The following is a 26,490-nucleotide window of genomic DNA, read 5'->3' as shown; positions in this document are numbered from 1 at the left end:
TGAACTGAGATGGCACCACTGCACTCTGGCTTGGGCAACAAAGTGAGACTCTGTCTCAAAAAAAAAAAACAAAACATCCTGAGGCCGGGCACAGGTTGTTCACTTGCCTTACAATGTTTTTAAGGAATGTTCTCTGCACAGCCACTTTTCTGCCCTGAGCAAGTTAAATTTAGGCAAAACAAAGGTAGGTACCTTGTGTCAGTCCTCCAAGCAGCCCACCAACAGATTAGAAAAGACAAAAATCTTTGAGGATAGAGTCTTCTCTGCTCCCTCTGGAACCAGGGACCAGGTTCCCACACTGAGAACATGGGCCGTCATCTTCAAAAGCACAACCAAGCCAGGGAGGCACGGTGGGGTAAGGGCGAGTAAAAAATGTTGCAAAGCTTTTCTGCCATTTTTAGGTTGCCTCTTTCTGGATTTAGCATTTTCCTAGTTTCTGCAAATCTTTGACTATTCTCCAGAGTTCTGACAATGCTGGTTCTGACAGTTTTTGCTTACTTTTTGGTGTTTCTGTGAATCAACAAGCCCTTTAGATTAGATAAATCATGTATCTAACACATGATTTAATTTTTACATTTAGATTTCTGATCCATATGGAGTTTGTCATGGTATATAGTATAGGTTCAATTTTAATTTTTGTCAAATGGCTATTCAATTATTCCCAGTCTATTTAGTAAATAGTCTTTCTAGCCGGGTGTGGTAGCTCATACCTGTAATCCCAGCACTTTGGGAGACCAAGGCAGGTGAATCATCTGAGGTCAGAAGTTCAAGACCAGCCTGGGCAACATGGCAAAACCCCATCTCTACTAAAAATACAAAAATTAGCCAGGTATGGTGGCAGATGCATGTAATCCCAGCTATTTGGGAGGCTGAGGCAGGGAGAATTGCTTCAACACCAAAGGCAGAGGTTGCAGTGAGCTGAGATTGTGCTGCTGCACTCTATCTAGCCTGGGCGACAGAGTGAGACTTTATCTCAAAAAAAAAAAAAAAAAAAAAAAAAAGTCTGTCACACCTGTAATGCCTGCACTTTGAGAGGCCAAGGCAGGAGGATCATTTGAGCCCAGGAGTTCCAGGCTGCAGTGAGCTAGGATTGCAAAGATTAAAACTAAAATGATGTTTTATAGAATGTTTTAAAATGTGGTAGGGCTAGTATTTGCTCATTGTTCTTCTTTTCAGGGTTTTCTTTACTTCTCTCTTTATCTCTCTCTCTCTGTCTCTCTCTCTCTCTCTCTCTCAGTAGAATCTTGCTCTGTCCACCCAGGCTGGAGTGCAGTGGCATGATCATAGCTCACTGTAGCCTTGAACTCCTGGGTTCAAGTGATCCTCCTACCGCAACATACCAAGTAGATGAGACTACAGGCACACAACATGATGCCTAGCTTTTGTTTTGTTTTCCAGAGAGATGGGGGGGATTTCACTCTGTTGCACAGGCTAGTCTTGAACTCCTGGCCTCAATAATCCTCCTGTCTCAGCCTCCCGAATCACTGGGATTATAAACGTGAGCCACTACACCCAGCGCATTCTTCACTGTTCTTGCTTATTTTTCAATGAAAATTTCAGAACTGATTTGTTTGATTTTTGAAAAACCATATTTTTATTGGTATCATGTTAAATTAATTACCTTAGAAAGGAGTGATATTTCTATGATGTTTAGTTGGCCTATGCAATTATCCTTTTCTTTTCTTTTCTTTTTTTTTTTTTTTTTTGAGATGGAGTCTCTGTCACCCAGGCTGGAGTGCAGTTGGCTCACTACAACCTCTGCCTCCCGGGCTCAAGCGATTCTCCCACCTTAGCCTCCCAAATGGCTGGAACTATAGAAACACACCACCATGTTCAGCTCATTGTTGTATTTTTTTTTTTCAGTAGAGACAGGGTTTCACCATGTTGGCCAGGCTAGTCTCAAACTCCTGACCTCAGGTGATCCACCTGTCTTGGCGTCCCAAAGTGCTGGGATAATAGGCATGAGCCACCGCATCCGGCCAGCAATTATACATTTTTAAGTGTATTTTCGTGTCTTTGTGGACTGCCTAACTCGCTTTTTAATTTATTACTTTCTTATATTCTAGGAAGCATTGGAATAGGAACAGAGAGAAAGGTACAAAACAAAAATATCCATACCTGCAGATGCCTGTGCCTGGGTATCAGTGTGGCGCTGGCAGACTCTACTCAAGAATTCACTCACTTGACGTAGGGAAAGGGCATTATGCAGTGTTTCCAGAGGGTAGATGGTAGGCACCATGGAACACCCTTCAAATCCTGTTTGAAAAGAGATGGGCAAAGTCAATGTTATTCCTGCCAGCTATACCCCAACTGGCCAAGGAAGCATGGAGAGTCCCTGAGAGCCATCAGGAGAGTCTGTGGCTTTTGGAGTGTGGGGTATCCAAGACTCTTAGGACAGGGAACTCTTTAGAGCCCCTAGGGGAGTCTGCTTTTCTCACCTCCAGATTTCCTAAAACATCTACCTGCTGAGGTCTCCAGGTGAATCAAATCACCTCTCATCCTACCTATGGAGAGCCTGCAATGTTCCATGAAAAAATCAACAGAATCCCAGTAGGGTAAGCACCAACATTGCTCTCATACTTTCTGGAGGAATAAAACAAGGATCCAGAGATAAGGAGTGAAACTGTAGATCTAATATGAGATAGGGAGCTGGGAAGAAACAGCAGATTTCAGGTATCATGAATAAGAGAACCGGATCAAGGAGAAGGACATGAAATCTGAGAAGGAGTTCATGCAAATTTAGGATATGGGTAGAAAGGCTAGAATACTTGGATGCAAACTGGAGGACATGCAATACACATGAAGCTCAGCCCAGGAAAACCACATGCATGAACAGGATGGGGATGGAAGTTCTTTCTTGGTAATTTCCATCACAGCAAAGCTTCACCCTTCTGATCTGCTAGAAAACCCCAGACTTGCTAGGATCTTTCTGCTGATTCTCTGCTCTAAACCCAAGAATTCCAATGTAGGTCTATCAATCTGGGTAGGGTCAAGGGTAAACAGAAATATGTAACCTGAATACTAGGGACTGGTGATGGAAAAAATGTCCCCATTCGAGGATCAAGAAACACACATTCCAACCACTTTCTCAGTCCCCAATCTTTCCTATGCCTCCTCAACATCTCCTTAAAGGGACTAAGGGTAGGCGGGACAACAATGTCTATGCAAGATAGCCTCCTTTTCACCAGTGACTAAAATCCATAACTCAAAAGGATTATATTTGACCATCTTCTAACTTCTGGCCTTTGTTTGCCCCAAGGATACAATTGAGGCCTCTGTGCTTCAATTTCCCCTGAGATCTAGTGGGAGGAGGGCAGGAGAGATACTGTCTCTAGCTCCTCAGGGTGGCTAGAAAAACATCTGGACTTGCAGCTGGTGGTAGTAGAGGGTTAGAGTGGTAAGAACAGATTCCAAGGCAAGACATTACTCCTGTATTGAACAGAATTGGGGAATGAGTAACATTAGGGGGTGGTGAGAAAGGAGAATAGGAAGGGGATGAGCAGCCAATGCTATAGCTACCAGGCAGTCCAGCCCCAATCCCATCCAAGCAACTAAATGCAAGTTACATAACCTTAAGGCAAATAGGAGAAAGAAACAGGTGGGCTCTCCTGCCAGAAGTGCAATAAGCAAAGCAGTCAGTCCCAGCCAGGGTAGTGGCAGCAGCCAGCTTGGTGGCAGGGGGTACCGTAGAGGCACTCGGGGTCATCCTGGCCTGAGCGCAGCCAGTTCCGGAAGAGGCGCAGGTGGTAGGAGCACTGGTGCAGGTGATGCGCCAGCGTGGCATCCAAGGAGACTGGCCGGCCCCCTGTACAGTCAGAGGAAAAACTGCGCAGCAACCGGACCACAGGGTGCTGGTCATCCAGCAGCTCTGGAGGGGGTGAGGGGACCACGGCAGGAAGCACAAAGATAGAGAAAGAGAAGAGGGAGAGACAATGAAGGGGGCACTGACTAGCACAAGCATTACTGGGAGGTGGGGGCACTCAGATCCAAGGTGAGCTAAGAGAGAAGCAGAGATGGTCAGAGCCACTGGGCATCTCTTGCAGGGAAGAAGAGTAGTGTCATCACACAATGAGTCTGAAAGAGGGGTAAGTGAGACCTCATCATATAGCAATGCCCTCCCCTTCCTCCTTGAGCATAAGTTAGTCGGTGCTTGTAGACAGCAGTCACATCATTGTGGACAGGGGTAAGCTGGCAGTTTTGTGGCTGGGAGCCTTGACTACAGCTTCAGGATCCCTCATCATTGGATAAACCCTACTTAGGGCCTGCATTATCAGGTGAATGGATTTATGAAGTAGGGCTAAAAATGAAAAAGTTCAAAGTTACTAAGAGAAAAGTATCAAGAATGATATCGGGTATCAAGATAGTCAAGCTAAGAGAAAAGAAAGAAATAATAATAATAATAATAATAAAGATAATCAAGCTAAAAAGGCTCCTTTTAAGGGCAGGCCTTCTGGACCAAACTCTAGGATAGCCAAAGACAGGGATGGTATTAGGCAGATAGCACAGGAGACTGGCAGGAAACCAAGTGTAGAACTCATTTAAAAGGGTACATGTAAAAAAATGGAATCAATATGTGAAAATACCAACATTGACTAACCATCCTCTACCTTACTCTTGTTTAAACAATTAGTTTTTAAAAAGTATAAAGTATACATAAAACTTAGGACTTAGGAGATACTGTATCCATTACAGAAGCTGAAAGTTAGATAATTTTATATTTTCTTCCCACTGCTGGTGAGTCTAACTGTACTTTTTTCAGCTGGTGAGTAAAAAAGCTTTGATTCTGAACCCCTCATTTTAGCTACGTGGCAAACTTTGTGGAAGCATGTAATTCAGCTACAAAAGGTTGAAGGCAGCCAAAGCCACGTGGAGAGGGCTATAAGAGGAACAATAGGGAAAGATCTTACAGAAAAGTTATGGGATCTTAAAACATGATGTGAGGATGGACAAGAACTTGAACACAGGATGTTGGTATAGAGAAGGCAGAATCAAGGCAGCTGAGGATGACTGCTCCAAACTCCAGAAGTGGCTTCACAAGGTGATCCCATGTGGTCAGAGACCTTAGCTTGGATTTCAGGAGAGACTTCAGCTGTACCTAAGCTAGTCTTGAGAGCACTAACTGTATGTATCAATGGTCACAAAGTTATATTGGTTCCTAAAAGATAATGGGCTTGACAAATCTAGTGCGCATACACTGACATTCTGGATGAGGGTGAGCCATAGTCTTTCCCACTTTGTTAATTTACTTTGGTGAGTTCAACGTGCAGTTTAGTAACAGGTTACACTGGTGTGCTGGATATAGTCACAGCTCATCAGAACAGAGGCAGGGATAGGAGGAGGGCAGCTCTCTCATCAAAGTGTGGAGACACACTGCGTTGCCTCCTTTCCAAAGCCAGGTCCAGTATTTCCAGCTGCTGTTTCAAAGCCAAATATCATGGCAAGGAGACGGTGATGATGGACCTGCTTGACTAATCTGCCAAAAGCAACTACAGACAAAACATCCACTTTATAATTGCTGGTCAGTCAACCAAGATCTTGGCCATGGAGGAATACCTTCATATTTCTTGAGGGTCAAACTGAATCTAGATAATCTTCCTTAGCAAGTGACATACAACTCCAAATTTCTCCTGTTGTCAACAGGTAGAGCCCAGATTCTTGCTTCTTAAGCATGTTAGCCTCCAAGCTCCAGCACCAGAAAAACAAAGGAGGCCAGAAGACCCCCAGGGAAGTGTGCAGGGTACTAGAGATCTTAAATTTGTTTTCCTGCACAATACCTGCATTTTGCAGGTAATTTTTCCTCTCCTCCTTTTGGCAGAATTAATTCTTCTTCAACAGGTGAGGCTGCTAAACAAGGCTTCAGGGAACTGGAGATACATAGGTCTGAAGATTTGTTTTATGGATTTGGGTCTTTTCTTATGGCACCTAAGAACTAGGAGATCCGTGATTTGCTCTGATTTCAGGAGCCCATGTTCCTCATACTATACTGTGGACTCTAAGTCCAAGTTCCAGGCTGTGCTACTGATGCATCAGGTTGTATTCTCAAGATGGCTGTGGCACATGAAGGCCAAAAGAACTTGAAGCTAAATGAACAGGCACATCCATGATGCTCTGAATGGGGACTCCTGCCACAGGCACAAATGGGAGCCTGGGGGCAGGGATAAACTGAGCCAGCATAGACTGGTCAACCTAGGGAGAGATTTGAGCAGTGCCTCATGAGATGTACAACCTGACTGGGCTAAAACCTAGCAGCTGCCACTTGCTAGACAATAGGAGATTAGCACATAGAGGTTTTCTAGTCAGGAAGCCAGCCTAATTTTACTTCCCTTAGAGAGTCTTAGCTCTCGAATAGAAGAAAACCATATCTAAAAAAAAACCTAGATTTGCCTTGAAGACAAAATACAATACAGAGAGAAAACAACTAAGGATACCAAAGATAAAACTTTGAAAGAGAGTGAGCCTGGGTTCTCCTGCTATACCTTACAAAGTGACCATACCCTTCAGTTCATGCTTTATAGAGATCTCCAAACTCTCCCACCTTAGTGTGGGCAGACCCAGTTCTTCAATGTTCTTAAAATATTATTCATTCCTAAGCTCCCCCAGCATCCCCAGCAGACATCTCAACTCTTCAAGCTTCTCTGTGATAGCTTTACCATAGGTAGGCTGGTGCCACATGGAACTACATTTTAAAAACTCAAGGTACAAACTTTTTCTTTTACCTACTACCTCCTACTCCTTTCTTTTTATTTGTGTATCCCAAAGCAACCTGGGCTCTTGTTCTTGAGGCCCAGGCACTAGGTTAGTAGTAACATAAAGCAAATGTCAGGAGCACAAGAGCCACATAAAATACAAACAATGGCAGGAGAAATAAATATGGAGATGGGAAACTACATACTCAAGACCAACACCCTTATAAGTAGGCTTAGGAGCTGGGAATTGCAGCATTGCTCCAAAGAGGAACAAACTAGTCATCCACATCCACCCCAACAAAAGAGTTGGAGAAAAACCAGAAAGATCAAAATTATATAAGCTGAGGAGTTAGGGGTATGAGGGAAGAAAATAAATGGAATCAATCTAGGAAACACTATTTCCATCCTAAGAAGGGGAACCATCATATCTGTACACAGCCTGGCAGTCATGTGATAGGAAAGGGAGAGGTTTAATCAGTGTTTTGGTGGTGATGCTGACAAAAGCGGCATAATGGTGATGACAGTGATTATGGAAGTAAGACCCTGAGTTGCCACAGGGATGGGGCAGCCAGGCTACAGCCAAGATTAAGGCTGTCACAAGGAAACCATCCCAGGAGGGACACTTAGTGAGTGGCTCATTCAGAGACAGTAGGGTATCAACACAGTGAAAGGAGAGGCAAAGTCAGTGTCAAAACTCAGTTAAGTGTCTACAGGTGACATGGTGAGGAGGAATGACATTGAGTCAGAAGCAAACGTACCGTTAGTCGGATGCTTTGCAAACGACACAGAAAATCGTTTTACGGCCGGGACAAACAAGAGCTCTGGGGAGAAAAGACATCATGGGGATTATACCCACCCTTGTCCCCACCCTCTGCTCTGGAGTTCGCCCACAAGATATTCTGTTCTTTAAAGTTATTTATCTGATCTGCTCCCCTCCCGACCCCTTGGATTTCTAACTAACACGTCAATCTCTTTTCCTTTGGTAATCTCCTAGGAATCTACGTGTCATCTCTACCACAATACACTTCTACAAACAACCCTAATTTTACCACTATGTCCTCTTTCTGGTCATTCAGAAATAAAATCTTCATAGAAATATTCATCCCTTCCCCCAGACTCTTTCCATATTATCTTTTCTGCCTTAGCTGAGCAATATTCCCTTCCCTAAACCCAATTTGCTGGTTTTAATCGAGGTTCCACTACATTCTTCCTAACCATGCATCATCCTCTTTGGTCCTTAACCCTACAGGCCAGAATCCAGGAAAGAGTACAGACTGATGCAGCAGGACTGTATGTGGGAGATTATGAAGGGATAAGCATAAATAAGTAGTATTTTTATGGCAAGAGGGAATGCAAATGGAGGGGTGGAAGGGGTCCTGGTTCCTTCTCTCATCTACTACTGATGAAGAAAACTTGTTATAAGGTCAGTGTCATCTTTAAGCATGAATGGTTCTTGAGCTACGTCCCTGCTGAGAGACAAGTGAAGAAAGGAGTTATCCCCCAAAACCCACCCACATACCATCTCGGTGCTTCAGACTGGCAGGTGGTAGCTTTTTGCCATGGCTGCGGGCGTAGTCCTGAAGATTCGGGGCGCTGGAGGAGCCACCCAGCACTGTGGTGCTGAACAGCCCTGTGCACTGTGAGCCTGCAAGGCCGGGAGGGCATTAGTAGCCACATAAAGCTGCAACTATCATACATAAGTATACACAACTTCACATGACAACATCAAGACACACACACAGCTATTCACAGCCACCACCATGTGGATATTCCACATAACCACAAATGGCTTTATACTTGTCCATAGTCACAGTGGGCAAGAAAAAGGGGGATTCTTCTGAAGAGCTACATGGCAGAGACAAGAGGCCACTACAAATGCAGGGTTAGTCATATTAGGGGATTCAAAGCTACTGAAAGGGATAGACTGCTCTCCAGGTGGCTCTCAGAAATGTTAAAATAATAGCTCCCTCTAGATTCCCTCTAGATTTAATTCAGCACCCTTACCCTGGATATATGGCTTGAGAAACCCAGAAATCTAGTCCTTGTAGATTTGAAAGGAAAAGGCTTTGACTGAAACTAGAGACTGGGTTCTGAGCATTCACCTGGCACCCTTCCAATCCTTCCTAAGTTATTTATCCAACATCCCCTCCCTTCAGGCCTTTTTACCTTTCCCAAGAATGAAAGTATAAGACTCACTTTTTTTTTTTTTTTTTTTTTTTTTTAGACAGAGTCTCACTCTCTTGCCCAGGCTGGAGTGTAGTAGCACAATCATAGCTCATTGCAACCTTGGTCTCCCAGGCTCAAGTGATCCTCTCACCTCAGCCTCCTGAGTAGCTTGGATCACAAGCACACACCACCATGCCTGGACAATTTTTTTATTTTTTAGTAGAAACGACGTCTCACTATGTTGCCCAGGATGGACTCTAACTCCTGAGTTCAAGTGATCCTCCCACCTTGGCCTCCCATAGTGCTGGGATAATAGGTGTGAGCCACAGCCCCCTACCTCATTGAAATTTTTAAGCTAGAAGGGACTCAGATCATGCAGTCCAACTTTCTTATTTTAGAGATGAAGAAACTGAGATCCAAAAGGGACGTCCTTTGCTTAAAGTCACACAGTCTGTTAGAGGCTAAGCTGGAGTAGAATCCAGGTTTCCTGACTCTGAAAACCAACTGTATTGTTAGAAAGTAAATAACTATTTTTTAGGAACCAGCACAGTTTCTGAAGTCAAGATGGATGCAAATTGAAGGGCATGTGAAGAGTAAGTTGATTATATGTAGAGCACGCCTATTATGTGATGAGCACCTACTAAGAAGGAATACGGGAAACAACAACAAAAAGACATGTTTTTTTTTTTCTTATCGTCTTGTAAGCCTATGCTCAAAGCCAGTTCCCCACACATATAAATTCAAAGAAAGCAAAAAGAACTCCATTGCCAATGAAAGGATTAAATAAAATTTGAATAATCACTGAAGGAAATAAATCATACCCAACAGCTGATCTAGAGGAGGGTTAGGACTCCATGGTCCCTTTTCCTACTACAGCCTATAAAGACAGAGTGGTCAAGAATAAAGAATAAAAAAGACTGACACCCAAGTTCTCTGGATTTGCCCCTCTACTTCCAAATCCATCTTAGCCAAGACCCCAGGTTTGGTTTGGGACTTAACATTCATAGGGGAAATGGATAGAGTGGAAAGGAGGTCAATTCTCCTTGAGACCACAAAGAAAGGACCATGATTTCAGGGTCCCAGGATTTCAGGGTCACCAGAGCAATCAGGAAGTGCAGACAGCTGATGATTTCCATGCTGGAATTCAGGTCCTCTCCTCTATAAAGCAACTTCCTCTGCCTTTCATGCTCAAACAGGCTCTGGAATGAGATTCCAGAGAGTAATAACAGTTGCTAAATATGACTGCTTTTCTTCAGAGAAGCTAAAACTAGCTGGCTGTATCCCAGACCACCCCAAGCTTTGTCCTACATACACTTCCTCCACTGAATACTTTTCTGGTGCAGTCGTGCCAACTCTGTTCTGCCCAGTCCTCAGATCACCTCAGAGGGTGGTCTCTACCTTACCACTACCATCTGTCAACCAGTTCCATGTCCATACTTCTGCCTTGTTCTTGAAAGCATTCCCATGGCCCACTTAACTGGCCCAGACACACCTATCCTCATTTCTAGTCTATCTGATACCTAGACACACCTATCCTCGTTTCTAGTATATCTGAAATCTGTTCTTTACTGGGACTTCTGGGAAGAGAGGTCCATGTCACGGATCTACACTACCTTTTTTTTTTTTTTTTTTTTTTTGAGGCAGAGTCTCACCTAGGCTGGAATACAGTGGTGCAATCTCAGCTCACTGCAACCTCTATCTTCCAGGTTCAAGCAATTCTCGTGCCTCAACCTCCCACGTAGCTGGGATTATAAGGCATGTACCACCGTGTTGGCCAATTTTTGTATTTTTAGTAGAGATGGGGTTTCATTCTGTTGGCCAGGCTAGTCTCGAACTCCTGACCTCACTCAAGTGATCTGCCTGCCTCGGCCTCCCAAAGTACTGGGATTATAGGTGTGAGCCACTTCGCCTGGCCGGATCTACACATCTGTCATTTATTTCTCATGACCCAAACCATCTTCCTCATTTCAGGAATCTAGAAGGCAACTTATTCTCATAAAATTAGCCTAGAAATTTCTCATAAAATTTCTCTTTCCCTTGTTGGTCCAAAACCTGATCATTTTGGGGCCAAGAAATTGGGTCCCAAGGACAAAGGCAACAGAAAAAATTAGAGGCGCTAAATAGAATAATAGGACAAGATACAAATAGCCGGGGGGACCAAGTCCAGACCCCACACAATCATCTCTGACCTCTGGTTCTAGTTACTGGCTCACAAGGCACTGTGCTCAGAGATAGCTCCTCCCAAGGACTTCCCCCCTCTACCCAAAGAATACAATACCCTCTGAGGCCTGATCCTTCCTGCTGTCTGTGTTCTTATCAAATGCTGAATGATGTTCTCTACCCCTTTCCAGGGATTAAAAAATCAAGAGATATTTCCTCAAAGTCCCGAGAGATGTCTCTGCCACTACACCAGTCTCAGAAGGAAGGGGAAAAAGTTACAGGATTAGGAGATGATGGAGGAAAGGACAAGGTGGTAGGAAGGGCAAGAGCAGGAATGTGAAAAACACAGGTTTCAGGGGAAGACATGGCACAATTCTTCAAATGAGGAATATGATATTTATGAAGGTTGCAAGTACCTCTGTTTATAGCTCTGTCCCTGATAACTCTGAAGGTTCAGAGTCTCCATGGCCCCTTAAGGTCTGGGCTAGACTGGAGGGACAGATAAGGAATGAGAGGGAAAGCCAAAAAAAATGCCCTTTGACCAGGAAAATGTCGTTGGTATAGAAAACCAAGAGATAAACACCTTTCTGGGATGGAACTTATCTGAGATCCAAGTTCACATCTAACTATGGATGATCCCACTTCATCCTCCCTACCCCCCACCCCACCCCATATTCCACTGACTGGATGGTCCCAAATCCCACGACAAAGGTTTCCCACAATAAAACTCTGAAGAACAGACAGACAATTTTTCCAAAAATCGATGAGAAATGCTGAAGAAAACCATACCTAGGCCACTCTGCTTCATTTCTGTGGGTGGCCGTGAAGCTGAAAAAAGCCGGTAGCCACCAGGCCTTGAGGATGAAGTCTCAGAAAGTACCTGCAGAAAAAGGACTCCATATTAATCATTTTGCCACCTCAACCCAGAAGTATAAAGCCCAGGTCCTGAATTCTTGCCCCTATGAAGCCAAGCAATGTCAGAAAGTTTGGAAGAACCAAAGGATTTATGGGGAAGAGGGATGAAAGGGAAATAGAGAACATACTTTTACGGAGGGAACTATCCAGGGAATCCTTCTATACTAGAAAACATTTCTATTTTCAAGATACCTGTCCCGACAGCCCTCCCATTCCCAATCTGAGTTTGAGAAATAATTATTCAACCATTCCTAGTTCTCAGCAGAGTGGAGGTTCCTAATTGTGTCTATCCCCCAACCAGACTCAGAAAGCCAATCACAATGGCTCAGCCACAAATAAGAAAGTCTGGCCACGTGGCTGACGCCTGTAATCCCAGCACTTTGGGAGGCCAAGGCGGGTGGATCACAAGATCAAGAGATCGAGACTATTCTGGTCAACACGGTGAAACCCGTCTCTACTAAAAATACAAAAAATTAGCTGGGCATGGTGGCGCACGCCTGTAGTCCCAGCTACTTGGGAAGCTGAGGCAGGAGAATTGCCTGAACCCAGGAGGTGGAGGCTGCGGTGAGCCGAGATCGCACCATTGCACTCCAGCCTGGGTAACAAGAGCAAAACTCCGTCTCAAAAAAAAAAAAAAAAGAAAGTCTGGCCACTCTCTCTTCTTTCTGTGGGACAGTTGTGGCTACTGTAACCATATTACATACTATATTACATTTCTTATTTGAATCAAGAAGGAAGCCCTCCTCTCCAACTATCTCACTCCTAGAAACATGAAATAGAATTCTTAAAATGCCCACAAGGGCCCAATCACACAACTCCCAACACACACTCATCCCACCTAGAGTTTCTAGATCCCAAAAAGCAAAACAGGAAGGTGAGGTAGGGAGGGACACCTGTGTGCAGGACGCCAGGTGAGTGGTGGACACAGCCCAGGGCTGTAGGCTGATGGCTGGGGAAGGCCGGGGGAGGTCTCCTGACCTCCTGCGGCGCCGTCCCCGCAAGGGGATCAGGTCCAGGTTCCCCGTGCACTGCATGTTCATGACCTGCAATTAGACCGGGTGAAAAGCCGGTCACAGCTCCTTTAAACCCCAGGCTCCCAGAAGCCCCAGTGCCCATAGAGCAGAGCTAATTACAGGGCTAGAGAGGATGACCAGCTAGGGTATAGATGCTATGAAGGTCATAGGTTTTATAATCTAAAATAGTTAAAAAATATGAGATAACAAGAGAAAAGAAGGGATGGGGATAGGATGTAGTTGATAAGGATAAGATGGCCCAATGCCTATATTTATAGAGCAAGAAAGAGAAATATTAATATTAGTACTATAAGGCTTTGTGACCAAGGAGCAGACAGATGATTTTCTTAAAAAGCTGAGGAAAATATCCTGGACAACTACCACCGTGGATAAGCCAAAGTCTAAGCAGTACTGTAACTGAAAAGAAGGAATGTGATTACAATAGGAAAATTCCTATAGACCTAAAAGAAAGAAGTCAATCTTATCAAGTCTGAGAGATGATACACAGAGAGCTCTCCTTTGCCTGTGTCTTCCTTTTTTAAATTTTTAAAAAATTTTTGTAGAGACAAGATCTTGCCCAGGCTGGTTTCGAACTCTTGGCCTCCTCCCACTTAGGCCTCCAAAAGTGTTGGGATTACAGGTGTGATCCACCATACCCAGATGCCTATGTCTTATGACTGTGTAAACCAGAAAAAGGGGCTTCAAGCACAACAGCCCTAGGAGAGACTAGCAGACCATGTGAATAGGAAAGACATTTGGAGGAGCAGTTGATTGATGGAAGAATTATGTGTCATTCTATCCACACGAGTATATGAGTATAAAGGGTAATAGAGTACTACAGATACCAACACCACAAGGAGAAAATAATGCATATCCTACCTAAAGAAACTCTGTATATTACCAATGTCAACTTCACCTTAAAATAATCCAGAAGTAAAGAGTGAATCAAAAGAAGAGACTGCAGTTTATCTTCTCAGCTTTCTCCAAAATCTGAATTGCAAACCTTTTGCTGAACTAGATAAGCTAGTTATAGATTGTTCTGATATATCCCTAAAATGGAAAAACCAATTCCTCTAAGATAGAGACGTGGCACAGAGCCAGGTGATCAGAGTCTTCAGGTCAGAGTAGAATCCAAATCAGACAGTCAAAGTCTCTGAAACAGGGATAAATTGTGGTGTCAAAAAGAATGAAAGTGATACAGAAGGAACTGGATAGGGGGGGAAAAAAAGGATGTAATTGGGCCAAAGACAGAAACAGTTCTTCCAGGAAAATGACCAAAACAAAAACTTCAGCTGGTTAGCTGGACATAATATGAGATTATTAACACTTCCTTCCTCTAAGCTAGAGAACTAGAACCAGAACTAGAGACAAACTCCAAAAGCAACAAAACACAGGCTCATGCTGACAAAGATCCTCATTAGAACTAGAGGAAGACAGACAGAGCTCTGGACTGACCCACTTTCTGGAACAACAGTACAGATAAAGTGCCAGGTATTTGCTCCTCTCTGAGCTATAATGTTTACCCAAGGTGACGAACAGCTGGAGAGGGCCAATTTAATATCAATTGTATTGTTATTATATTACTGTTTGTTGAGCATCCATAAGGGCGATACTACTCACATTTTACAGGTGAAAAAAAATTGAGGTTTAGGGAAGTTAAAGCCAGAGAAGTGTAGAGAAGTTACCCAGTCAAAGTCACACAGCTTCCAAGTATCCGACTGGGATTTTAGCCCAGAGTTTATGCTTTTTCTACTAGATTTCCTCTTAAAGAACACTACCTTTTCAAATTCATCCAGAAGCCTCCTCTTTAATCTTATCTCTTTAAACCCTTATCTCTCAGGCACCCTTCAATGGCAACTCTTTAATCTGAGAAGTGGCAACCAGGTTAAAAGAAGCTCTATTGGGAGACCAGCTGTGAAAGAGAGATTAAGTAAAACATCAATGAGAGCAGGAGGACTCTGCTTCAAGTTCCAAGAGTCCCCACCAAGGGGATCTAGAGGATCCATGAATATAGTCCTGTGATCACTTTTACCCCTTCATTTTTTCCCAAGGCCCTCTCATTACCTCCATGGAACCAGCTTTTCGGTTACGAATGAGGGGTGATCTCCTCGGGAGGCCAGGGCCCTCAGGAGGCTGGGGTGAAGTCTGCAATGCCCGGTCTGGCTCATCTGATGCCTTTCCTGGGCACAAGTTCTCCATACTGCCTTGGTTGGTTTTCAGCTCCTCATTCTATACAATATGAAGGCAGATAAGAGAGGTGTTAATGATCTCCAGGCTCCTATTCCCAGACTACCCAACCCTTTTACTTCTCCCTGTACCGTTTCCCACCACTTGGTTCCTAAGTCCTTGAGTCCCAAATCCCAGCACTCTGACCCACCTCAGAAGAGGCTGGACGGAATCCACAGCCAGCTGGGGCACTGCCTTCTTCCTCAACACCTTTCACTCCAGGGCTGAAGTGTAGCTCCACATGGAACCGTTCCTCTGATAAGGGATCCTACGGGGCATCACCACAAGAGGGGGAAGTTGGGAGAAGCTGGATATTGTGGTGGAAGTAGAGAGAAACTCAAGAGGATTCATCCTCCCAGGAATTCAGGGTCTTGAACTACTCTAGGGCTGACCTGTTATAGCTTCCTTTTAACTATATATTATCTCTTACAGGATCCTCATTCCCTCATCTCTACCATTTGTGATTTTGCCATGTGACTTTTGAACTTCCAGCTTTATAACCCTTCCCATTACCTTCCACAATAACTCAGCTTGGCTATGGTGGATACAGCAGAACACTTAAAGATATCTTATGGGCCGGGAGCAGTGGCTTATGCCTGTAATTCTAACACTTTGGGAGGCTGGGGCAGGTGAATCACTTGAGTCCAGGAGTTTGAGACCAGCCTGGGCAACATGTTGAGACCCCATCTCTACAAAAAATACAAAAAATTAGCTGCACATGGTGGCATATGTCTGTCATCCCAGCTATTCAGGAGGCTGAGGTGAGAGGATCACTTGAGCCCAGGAGGCAGAGGTTGTGAGGTTGCAGTGAGCTCAGACTGCTGCACTGCACTCCATTCTGGGTGACGGAGTGAGACCTTGTCTCAAAAAAAAAAAAAAAAAAAAAGGTATCGTTGTGGAGCCGTATGCAGAAGACATATGTATACCACCATGTTTGAGGAAATAAGACTCATAACATTGTCCCAAATTCCATACTCTTCCTAATGCCAGAGCTGTGTTCTAGATTATCTCTCTGCTCAACACCATCCCAGAACATATTTCCCATTCCAGTAGCAACCTCCTGGATGCTCTGCATCATGCTGTTCCTAAGTGCCACACCCAGCTCAATTCTCCAAATTATAAGGATAAGCGAGGGTTTTTTTTTTTGTTTTTTAATAGCGGTAAAAAGAAGGAGTGTTCCTCTCATCTCCTCACCTGTGTGTTGTCCTCATAAAGCATGATGACAATCTGCGTCATGTAGTTAAGCTCTGAGATTGCACTAAGATAATCCAAAGCTCGCTGCCATTGTGCATCCTGGGTCTCCTACCAAATGCAAAAACAAGTAAGCCATTGCTTAAGGACAAGGGAGTCAGGGAATAAGCAGGGGGCCAATGAGAATGGAGAAAGCTTTCATTAAAAAAGCATGAGGAGAAGAGCAAAACAATGCTGGGATAAAGCTGTTCACAGGCCAAGGAAGAAAGAGGATCCTTACATCAAGAAGACCCCCATAACGGAAGACACTGAGTAGGGAGTGGACGTGGCTCTCACTGGTGAAATAGAGACGTGTTCGAACATGGCGACCTGGGGAGAGCACACCTCGGGAGTACCTGAGATAATAGTTAAATCACTCACACAGTCAGTTAACCCTCTTCTCACCCTTTTGCAAACTCCCTCCTCCCACCTCAAAGACTTCTCTCCTTTCCATCCCAAAATCTTGTCTATTCTTGGTTCGTCAAGCTGTCCCAGGCTTGATTTCCCCAAGGCTCCCTGACATGCCCCTCCCTCCATCCAGCACCCCTCCCAGCCCTCCCTCACAGGGGATGCAGCTTGTTGACAGACTCATCTTCGTGGGTTCTCTGCAGGTCAAGTAGTATCTTCCGCAACAGTGGAAGACAGAAGCCCACAGCAATTTCCAGTTTCTCTTCCCGACTGATCCCGTACTCCTAGGAGCCATAGGCCAGGAATAAATACCTCAGTAAATCTTTTTTTCTCATGCCTCATATTCCAGGACCAAGATCATGCCCGTCATCACCTCAGGTCTAGGGCTTCTTTCATATCCACTATATTCCCCCTCTTCCAGGTGTCTCCTGAATTAGCCTCCTGTACTTACCAAGAGCCAGAGTGGACCCTGAGAAATGTAGCAACTCAACTTATATCTTCTCTAAGTTTCTTTCCTCTAGTCCCAAATCAACCTTCCTTTCCACCTTTTCTCTCTTTCCTTCCCGAACACCCTCATCCCCAAGCTAGGTCCCTTATACAAGACACACCTGGGGAATGACCACATCAGCCAATGCCTTAGAGAGACGGAGCAACTCTGCTGTGCCTTGAAGTCCCAGACTCCCATTGTGCTGCACATCATACTTGACACAGTCATAGATGTCAGGGATTTTACTGATATCATAGCGCCCACTCTTCTGTCGAAAGTCACGCTCCAGTTTGCTCCAACGCTGTAGCATTAGTTCTAGTGTTTCACTGTGGTAGAGCTGCAGGTCTGGAAGAAAGGCAGCAATCAGATAAGAATCAAAGATTTTACCTCAAAAGACCCTGACAACTCTGAAGCAGAACCAGAGGGATGAGGAGGCCTGGTCTCTGACATTTAGGAGATGACACAAGAATGCCTGAGAAACCCATCCATACCTGAGAACTTGAAGGGAAGATAGTAGTATTCACACCCACCTACAGACCTGGGGTCCTGCATTCGTTCTCGGATCTGGTGTGTGAGGTTTTCGATCAGGGCAAATACCTGATCACAGACCTTCACAGGATTCTGGATGATAGTCATGGAGTTGAGCAGGGAAGTACTTCTGGTGGGAGCCAGCTATGAAGAATAGAGAGAAGAAAAGCAAGATAGGCTCAGAACTAATGGCCCAGATTTCCTGTGAGCGTATTACAGAGAGACTACCTGCAATACAGATCTGTATGTTAATTCACTCCAGTGAGCATTCTTAGGTTACTGGGCATACTAGCATTTCTAGGCCTTCAGGTAAGGGGGCTGCTCTAGCACATAGTCATGTAAGAGGGATTGAATTAAAAGGTCCAGAGAAAATAAAATAGTCCTAAGTTCTTTTCTTGAGGGCTCTAGAATACACATGGAAAATACTGCAGAATAATTAAACCAAAATCCCTCAAAATCTCCACAGAATGTTTTCATGAGTAGAGATCAGAGATAACATTATCTTCTTCCTCTAAACAACAAGCTAGCCTGAGCCTAGAGTAGAAATGCTGTCTCAGAACTGGGTTCCAACTCAGGCTTTTAGGACAGTCACAGTCAATGAGAAATGGGGAGAGAGAATAAAGATTGTGGCTGAAATGCACAATTCTATGTAGGTCCTCGCAAGTTTCATTTTTGCTCGCAAAAGAAGGCAAGGCAGAAAAGGAAAACTGCCTTAGCTTTTTTGAGTTTTGACAGTGAACAATCGAAAATAAAGGAGCCAAGTCCTGTTCCTTATCAAGTCCTACTCAGATTTGAAAATGGAAGGGAAACACAGAAATGCAGGCCGGGTGCAGTGGCTCACGCCTATAATCTCAGCACTTTGGGAGGCCGAGATGGGTGCATCACAAGGTCAAGAGATCGAGACCATCCTGCTCAATGTGGTGAAACCCCGTCTCTACTAAAAATACAAAAGTTAGCTGGGCATGGTGGCGCACGCCTGTAGTCTCAGCTACTCGGGAGGCTGAGGCAGGAGAATTGCTTGAACCCAGGAGATGGAGGTTGTGGTGAGCCGAGATTGTGCCATTGCACTACAGCCTGGGTAACAAGAGAGAAACTCCGTCTCAAAAACAAAAACAAAACAAAACAAACAAACAAAAAAGAAACACAGAAATGCTATGGGCTCATAGCAATGTGCTTAGCTACTTAGCTCATTTAAGAACCAATCAGAAATATTACACAACAAATGCATGTGATGCTACTGAACTGTACACTTAAAAATGGTTAAAGTGGTACCATAATTTTAAATTTTTAAACATTTTTTAAAAGAACCTATCAGAAATGAGGAGTGGGAAAAGTAGAAAACCACTGCCTGGTCAATTGTAGCCTGAATACACAGGAAAAAGAATGACCATATTGGAAAATGGCATATACTAGGATTAATACTGTAAGGCAATGTAACAGCCTAGGCTTTGGAGTTAGACTCCTTGGGTTCATATTAGCTGGATGACCTAGGAAAATTGCTTAGATTCTTCTGAGCCTAGGTTTCCTCATTTGTAAAACGGAAGGAAAGTCCTTGTGGTGTCTGCAGTCCTCATAGTGGTTTAAAGATGACCATCAATTCTTTGTCTTCCTTGTCTTCCCTTAAATCTGGCTGGCCCTGTGACTGCTTAACCAATAAAAAAATAACAAAGTTACATTGCGCTAATTCTGAGCCTACACTTTAAGAAAGCTTCTAAGCTTCCGCTTTCGCATAACCCTAAAGCTACCATTTAATACGTCGTCCAGCTATCATGCTATAGAAACCATGTGAAGAACCACTTGGAGAGGAGAGGCACTGAGATTACAGGGAGAGCATAAAGAGGGAGAGAGTCAGCCATCCCACAATCCCAGCTGAACTTCCAGATGGTTCCAGTTCTAGTCAATATCTGACTGCAATTTCAGGAGAGACTCTAAGCAGGATCAGTTGAGCCCAGAACTGTGGAAGATAATAAAATGGTTGTTGTTTTAGGTTACTATGTTTTGGGGTAGTTTCTTATGCAGCAATGGATAACTGAAACTTTTTTTGTTCAGGATCCTTGGGATCAGCTGTACTTTGGAATTGAAAATTTTTTTGGACTTTAGAATACAGTACATATGCCATAGGTATATAGTATCTCCACCAGGGCATATGGCATAACCAAACACATTAATATTTCTGCCACAAAATACATGACTATTTACACTAAGTGGGAAAAATCAGGATTATAAAAATCTTACTACAGTATTTGTCAGGTTTAGCTGCCAAATAAATCTTAATGTCAACAAAAAAAATCTTTTTAATTTTTAAAATTGTGGATTAGAGATTGTGGACCTGTACTTACCTCAAAGGGCTACTGTAAGGACTAAAAGAGATATATGTGTAAAACAACTAAAACAGTGCCTGGCATGCAGTAAATACTATTATTATTGATCTTGATCCCTACTATATAGAATTCAAGGAATTTGAGACCCAGGATATTTTAGACTCTGACCTGATCGTAGTCCTCAGGGCCAAAGGGTGCATCCTGCTGTAAAATATGGTGCAGCCGAGCCTTTACCCGGTGCTGACAGCTGCTCAAGGAATCCCCATCGCTGTCCAGGAGCCCATTCATGTTGGCACTCTTCACCATTTGTACCAAAATGGGTGTCAGCTCCCCTTCTAGAGCCAGAAGGCCCTAAAGGGAAAGCACAAAGTCTATTTGTTTCCCTTCCAGGTTAGTATTCTTAGACCTAGATGGTCCCATTCAGAGACTGAATGGGAGCTGGTTGAATAGATAGGGCCTACCCTCACTAATTATTTTCAGCTCATTCTCAGTAGTATGGAATGGGTCTGATACATGCAGAAATTTCTCTGAGTTGGCCTACAAGCACCCTGAAATCCTCAACTGGTTCTCCAAACTCTCTGCTTCTCTACCTAATGGAAGCTGGGACTATAGCACTGTAGCATGCACCTTGGCAAAGGCAGCAGCAGTCATCTGGACACGACCCTCATCAGAGGCATAGATCTTGAGATCATGGCGGAAAGTGCTATGGAGACGAAGCAGCCCACAACCAGGGAAGCCAGCATAGTCACCTGGGGACAAAGGTGAGGACCAGGAATGGACTGCTATAAATATTCATGTGGAAGAAAAAATACTAATTTCCCCACTGTCTCTGTCCCTTCATTTCCCCCAATTAACTCTCTAATCATTTTATCCCAGCCCTGCTAAGTGTTTACCCCTCAAAACACTCACCCTGTCCTCCAGGGTACATGCAGCGAAAAGCCCGCCCCAGCTCCTCAGCCTGAACACGACCAGCAGGAGTCAGTTCTCCACCCCACTTCAGTACCAGCAAAAGAGATGGGGCCACAGCCTCCCTTTGTGGATCTGAGGAATAAGAGGCAGTGAATGGTCTAGATCTAAGAAAAATAGTGGAAATATCTAAATGTTAAGTCTTCTGAGGAGACCAGAAAGGTAATTAAGGGTAGAGGTCATCTATAGGCTCAAGTAAAAGGGATCTGGTAAGGAGAGAAGATGGAAAAAAAATTAAAAGAACACAAGATTTGAGAGGTAATGGTAAAGGGGACTATATCTTACCTTGTCCCTCATTAGAAGCTTTTACTCCATGAGGGTAGTAAGTCAATTGCACCTTCCGGTTTATACCTGAGAAGTGACCATACCTGCAAGATAAAGTCACAGTTGATTTTCTGTACCAGCACCCCAATTCTCACTGTTATTGGCTCCCTTTAGCTATCCCCTTTCTCACATCTCCAATACAGACTTCAGCTGCTCTAGTTTTCCAGTCTTCTCCTCGATCTCACCAACTGGTTCTTTCTCCAGTTCAGCCAACAACAGCCTTGTGATATCCAGTACCTCCTAGAGGAAATAATAAGGTATCCATGCAGAAGGCCAAATCCTGGACAGTTACCTTTTCATCTTAGTTTTTTATCAAGACCCCTAATGCCATATTCTCTATCTCTCATAGCACTGCTCCTCCTGGCCAGATTCACTACTTTACCTGGAGCTGCTCAGGTCGCTTGAGTTTTAATTTCCCTGTCTTGTAGCCACCATGTTTTTCAAATAGAGCAAAAAACCTGAAGAAGTAATGAGAAGCTTCAGTGTGGGATGAGACAAAGCCTCTAGGAGTTGCCCCCCCATGCAATCTTCCTCACAAAAACCTATTTGTGTAAATTAGGACACTCTTCCTACCTTAGGTGTGTCACTTCCATCTTCATCTTCTGCTTGGGAGTACGATCCCCATGACGAATAATTGCAATGACACAACGAAGTTCCATCCTAAGATCATAAATGTGATCAGAGCTTCTCCCATGCCCCCATCTAACCTCCTGTCATCACATTTGACATTTTGACATGTCAAAAAACAGAGGGGCTGGGCAGGGTTCACGCCTGTGATCTCAACATTTGGGGAGGCTGAGGTGGGAGGATCACTTAGGTCCAGGAGAAGCACAGGGTGAGTGTGAGCAACATAGGGTGAGCCTGTGTCTATAAAAAAGTTAAAAGAGAAAAAATTATCTAGGCATGGTGGCATATGCCTGTGGTCCAAGTTCTTCAGGAGACTGAGGTGGGAGGATCACTTGAGCCCAGGAGGTACAGGTTGCAGTGAACCACGACTGAACATTGCACTCCAGCCTGGGAGACAGAGCCAGACCCTGCTGCAAAAAAACAAAACAAAACCAAAAACCAACCAAACAAAAAAAATAAAAACAGAGGGAAAGGGAACTGAGATTAGGAATATACATGGAAGCTGGACATGGTGGTTCACACCTGTAATCCCAGCACTTTGGAAGGCCGAGGTGAGTGGATCACTTCAGTCCAAGAGTTCAAGACCAGCCTGGTCACATGGTGAAACCCTGTCTCTGCTAAAAAGGCAAAAATTAGCCAGATGTACTCACCTGAACCCAGGAAGTGGAGGTTGCAGTGAGCTGAGATCATGCCACTGCACTCCAGCCTGGGCAACAGAGCAAGACTCTGTCTCAAAAAAAAAAGAATATAAGTGGAGTTAAGAAGACTGAGCAGGCTGGGCGCGGTGGCTCAAGCCTGTAATCCTAGCACTTTGGGAGGCCAAGGCGGGTGGATCACGAGGTCGAGAGATCGAGACCATCCTGGTCAACATGGTGAAACCCCGTCTCTACTAAAAATACAAAAAACTAGCTGGGCGTGGTGGCGTGTGCCTGTAATCCCAGCTACTTAGAGGCTGAGGCAGGAGAATTGCCTGAGCCCAGGAGGCGGAGGTTGCGGTGAGCCGAGATCGCGCCATTGCACTCCAGCCTGGGTAACAAGAGCGAAACTCCGTCTCAAAAAAAAAAAAAAAAAAAAAAAAGAAGACTGAGCAGAAGAGCCCCAGGCTCTGATGGTCAGATAGTATGGGGTCAGGAAGTAACCTTCAGTCTGGCTTAAAGAATCTCATGTGTCTTTGGTAAAGTTACTCCAGATTTTTTACTTTTACTTACATAGTGCCAGATGTGGTAGGAACAATGGGAATGTCCTCAGCCTCTGTGGGGATGGACCATGGGATTTGGAACTGTGGGGCAAGCTCCCGCATTATGGTGTTCCTAGAAAGAGAAATGAAGAAGCCATGTGAAAATGAATAAACCAGAACTACTCATATGAATGAAGCTCACAAAAACAAGCAGACTGCAGGCAGAAGAATATATTAATATAAAGTCTAAAAACATACAAATACTCACACATATGTAGTAAAAAAAATAAATAAATATATGGGAATGACAAACACCAAATTAAGGATTGTGGTTCCCTCTGGAGGTAGGGAGGCAATGTTACCAGGGAAGAGCATATAGGGGCTTCAACTATATTCTTTTTTTTTTTTTTTTTTTTTTTTTTTTGAGATAAGAGTGTTGCTCTTGTTGCCCAGGCTGAAGTGCAATAGCATGATCTCAGTTCACTGCAACCTGGGTTCAAGCGATTCTATTGCTTCAGCCTCCCGAGTAGCTAGCATTACACCACCATTCTGGATAATTTTTTTTTTCTTTCTTTTTTTTTTTGAGACTGAGTCTTACTATTGTCACCCGGGCTGGAGTACAGTGGCACAATCTTGGCTCACTGCAGCCTCTGCTTCCTGGGTTCAAGCGATTCTCCTGTATCAGTCTCCCAAGTAGCTGGAATTATAGGCGTCCCCCAGCATGCCTGGCTAATTTTTTTTTTTTTTTTAGTAGAGATGCGGTTTCACCATGTTGGCTAGGCTGGAACTCCTGACCTCAGGTGATCTGCCTGCCTTGGCCTCCCACAGCGCTGGGATTACAGGTGGGAGCCACTGCACCCGGCCAATTTTTTGTATTTTTAGTAGAAACAAGGTTTCACCACATTGGTCAGGCTGGTCTTGAACTCCTGATCTCAGGTGATCCACCCACCTCAGCCTCCCAAAGTGTTGGGATTACAGGAGTGAGCCACTGCACCTGGCCTATATCAATATTTTATTTCTTAAGCCAGGTGGTGAATACATAGATGCTCACTATAGTCATCATTCCTTATATATTTTTGAAAGGCTTAAACATTATGTGACAAAATTTTTGGAAAGTCAAGTTGCAGAGCAGTATTATAGTATGACCACATTTGGTAAAATAAATACAATTCGAATATGGCAGAAAAAGACAAATTGCTATGTCTAAAACTGTTAACAACAATGGTCTCTGGGGGGTCAGTGTTAAAAGGCAAGGAGCCTAAGAAGCCCTTTCTCTTTTTTCTTTATTTTATTTTTTAAATCATGGAATTTTGCTCTTGTCATCCAGGCTGGAGTGCAATGGCATGAACTCAGCTCACTGCAACCTCCAACTCCTGCATTCAAGCGATTCTCCTGCCGCAGCCTCCCTAGTAGCTAGCATTACAGGTATGTGCCACCATGCCTGGCTAATTTTGTATCTTTAGTAGAGATGGGGTTTCACCATGTTGGCCAAGCTGGTCTCTAATGCCTGACCTTAAGCGATCCACCCGCCTTGGCCTTCCAAAGTGTTGAGATTACAGGCATGAGCCATTGAGCCTGGCCTTTTTCACCTTTAAATCATATTTATAACATTAAAAATAAAGTAGGCCAGGTGCGGTGGTGGCTCACATCTATAATCCCAGCACTTTGGGAGGCCGAGGTGGGTGGATCACGAGGTCAAGACATCGAGACCATCCTGGTCAACATGGTAAAACCCTGTCTCTACTAAAAATACAAAAATTAGCTGGGCATGGTGGCGCGTGCCTGTAATCCCAGCTACTCAGGAGGCTGAGGCAGGAGAATTGCCTGAACCCAGGAGGCGGAGGTTGGGATGAGCCAAGATTGCACCATTGCACCCCAGCCTGGGTAACAAGAGCGAAACTCCGTCTCAAAAAAAAAAAAAAAAAAAAAAATTAGCTGGGCATGGTGGCGCACGCCTGTAGTCCCAGCTACTCAGAAGGCTGAGGCAGGAGAATTGCCTGAACCCAGGAGGCGGAGGTTACGGTGAGCTGAGATCGCGTCATTGCACTCCAGCCTGGGTAACAAGAGCGAAACTCTGTCTCAAAAAATAAATAAATAAAATAAAATAAAATAAAATAAAAAATAAAGCAAAAACTTTCAAATATTCTTCTGCAAGCCCATTCTCCCCAGCATAGATCATTATGTCTCTTACCCCAGAATCTTGGCACAGTCATCATAGTATTTCATCGAGTTCTTGACAAAACTAAAGCCATTGACATCACACACAAAGGAATGACCATTGGCACGAAGAAGGTCAAATCCACAAACTGTTTGCTGAAAGGGAAAGCAGAAAGATGACGACAAGACAGTTACTTTTCCCAGACCCCTATTCCTTCCTTTCTCCCTCATTTCACAACCTCCCTGGGTCCTCCTCTACCTTGAAAGCTACGCAGACTTTCCTGGCCACCAGCTTTTCCATGGCAGTCAGCATGACTGGATATCGAATCTCTTTTCCCTCACTGTCTCGTTCAACTTTCCCATCCAAAGCTGGAGATTTTCTAGCTTCAGCATGGGCATAATCTGGCCCCACTGTATACACCTGCAGGTACATAGCATCACTGAGTATGCCCACAGCTCACCCTGTATATGAGAAGACAACATGAGCACTGGTCTGTAGACTAGTTTCAGAGTAAAACAACAACAACACAAACAAATCCTGAGCATTAAGAAGGAGTCTGACCAACATTTTTCTACTGAGCCCTAACTGAAGTATCATTATGAAGGTTTCTCCTCAGGACTCCTATACTGTCATCTAGTCCTTATTAAAAAACAATTTACTAACATTATGCCATTTTTCTAAGTCAGCCTCACCCCTGCTCTGATAGTGAAATGTCTATATCCTCCATTCATTACCTTCACCTGAATATGAAAGCCAATCACATTCACATCATGTTATTTTCCAGGACCTCCTCCCCATATACTTCCACCTGCTTCCCACGTACCCCAACCCCCCACCCCCAGACATTTGTAACCTCTTAAATCCCTGTATCCACCATAACCTTGACATCTGTGCCATCTGTTGGCATAAACTCCTCATAGATGTATGACCCTGTCTTTCGGACGCTGCTCTCAGGAGAGTAAACACTGCTTCGGCTGCCAATCTTCAGGATAAAAAAGAAGAAAAAACAATGTTATCTCAATTCTTTATTCTGTCCCCAAATTCTCCATTCTCCATCTTCCTTCCCCACAACCTCATCCTTGCCCTTCTACCTCTCTG

The 26,490-nt window shown here is 44.1% G+C and overlaps 1 protein-coding gene across 34 annotated transcripts in view; it reads right to left on the bottom strand.

Annotated features, from left to right (window-relative positions):
- The window catches only part of PPIP5K1 (diphosphoinositol pentakisphosphate kinase 1), a 55,765-nt gene that overhangs the window by 21,447 nt on the left and 7,828 nt on the right, over positions 1 to 26,490 (bottom strand). For 8 of the 34 annotated variants that reach the window (XM_074393718.1, XM_074393714.1, XM_074393719.1 and 5 more), the window contains 24 exons: positions 26,273 to 26,374; positions 25,651 to 25,812; positions 25,426 to 25,547; positions 23,266 to 23,367; positions 22,004 to 22,090; positions 21,813 to 21,888; positions 21,561 to 21,670; positions 21,392 to 21,474; positions 21,050 to 21,181; positions 20,768 to 20,889; positions 20,309 to 20,491; positions 17,822 to 17,963; positions 17,413 to 17,636; positions 16,961 to 17,088; positions 16,638 to 16,752; positions 16,361 to 16,468; positions 15,318 to 15,434; positions 15,005 to 15,169; positions 12,821 to 12,970; positions 11,802 to 11,892; positions 8,206 to 8,331; positions 7,445 to 7,507; positions 3,686 to 3,868; positions 2,119 to 2,256 (listed from right to left, as the gene is read on the bottom strand). In XM_074393718.1, the coding sequence (XP_074249819.1) occupies positions 2,119 to 2,256; positions 3,686 to 3,868; positions 7,445 to 7,507; positions 8,206 to 8,331; positions 11,802 to 11,892; positions 12,821 to 12,970; positions 15,005 to 15,169; positions 15,318 to 15,434; positions 16,361 to 16,468; positions 16,638 to 16,752; positions 16,961 to 17,088; positions 17,413 to 17,636; positions 17,822 to 17,963; positions 20,309 to 20,491; positions 20,768 to 20,889; positions 21,050 to 21,181; positions 21,392 to 21,474; positions 21,561 to 21,670; positions 21,813 to 21,888; positions 22,004 to 22,090; positions 23,266 to 23,367; positions 25,426 to 25,547; positions 25,651 to 25,812; positions 26,273 to 26,374 (3,031 nt within the window). Of the gene's footprint in view, positions 1 to 2,118; positions 2,257 to 3,685; positions 3,869 to 7,444; positions 7,508 to 8,205; positions 8,332 to 11,801; positions 11,893 to 12,820; positions 12,971 to 15,004; positions 15,170 to 15,317; positions 15,435 to 16,360; positions 16,469 to 16,637; positions 16,753 to 16,960; positions 17,089 to 17,412; positions 17,637 to 17,821; positions 17,964 to 20,308; positions 20,492 to 20,767; positions 20,890 to 21,049; positions 21,182 to 21,391; positions 21,475 to 21,560; positions 21,671 to 21,812; positions 21,889 to 22,003; positions 22,091 to 23,265; positions 23,368 to 25,425; positions 25,548 to 25,650; positions 25,854 to 26,272; positions 26,375 to 26,490 lie in introns of those variants that run through there. The other 26 variants (XM_074393737.1, XM_074393738.1, XM_074393736.1 and 23 more) reach the window with 15 other exon arrangements.

The sequence above is a fragment of the Saimiri boliviensis genome, chromosome 2, assembly GCF_048565385.1.
Source record: "Saimiri boliviensis isolate mSaiBol1 chromosome 2, mSaiBol1.pri, whole genome shotgun sequence".
Classification (NCBI taxonomy): Eukaryota; Metazoa; Chordata; class Mammalia; order Primates; family Cebidae; genus Saimiri; species Saimiri boliviensis.
The sequence above is the reverse complement of the archived record's forward strand: the minus strand, read 5'-3'. Positions and strand labels throughout refer to the sequence as shown.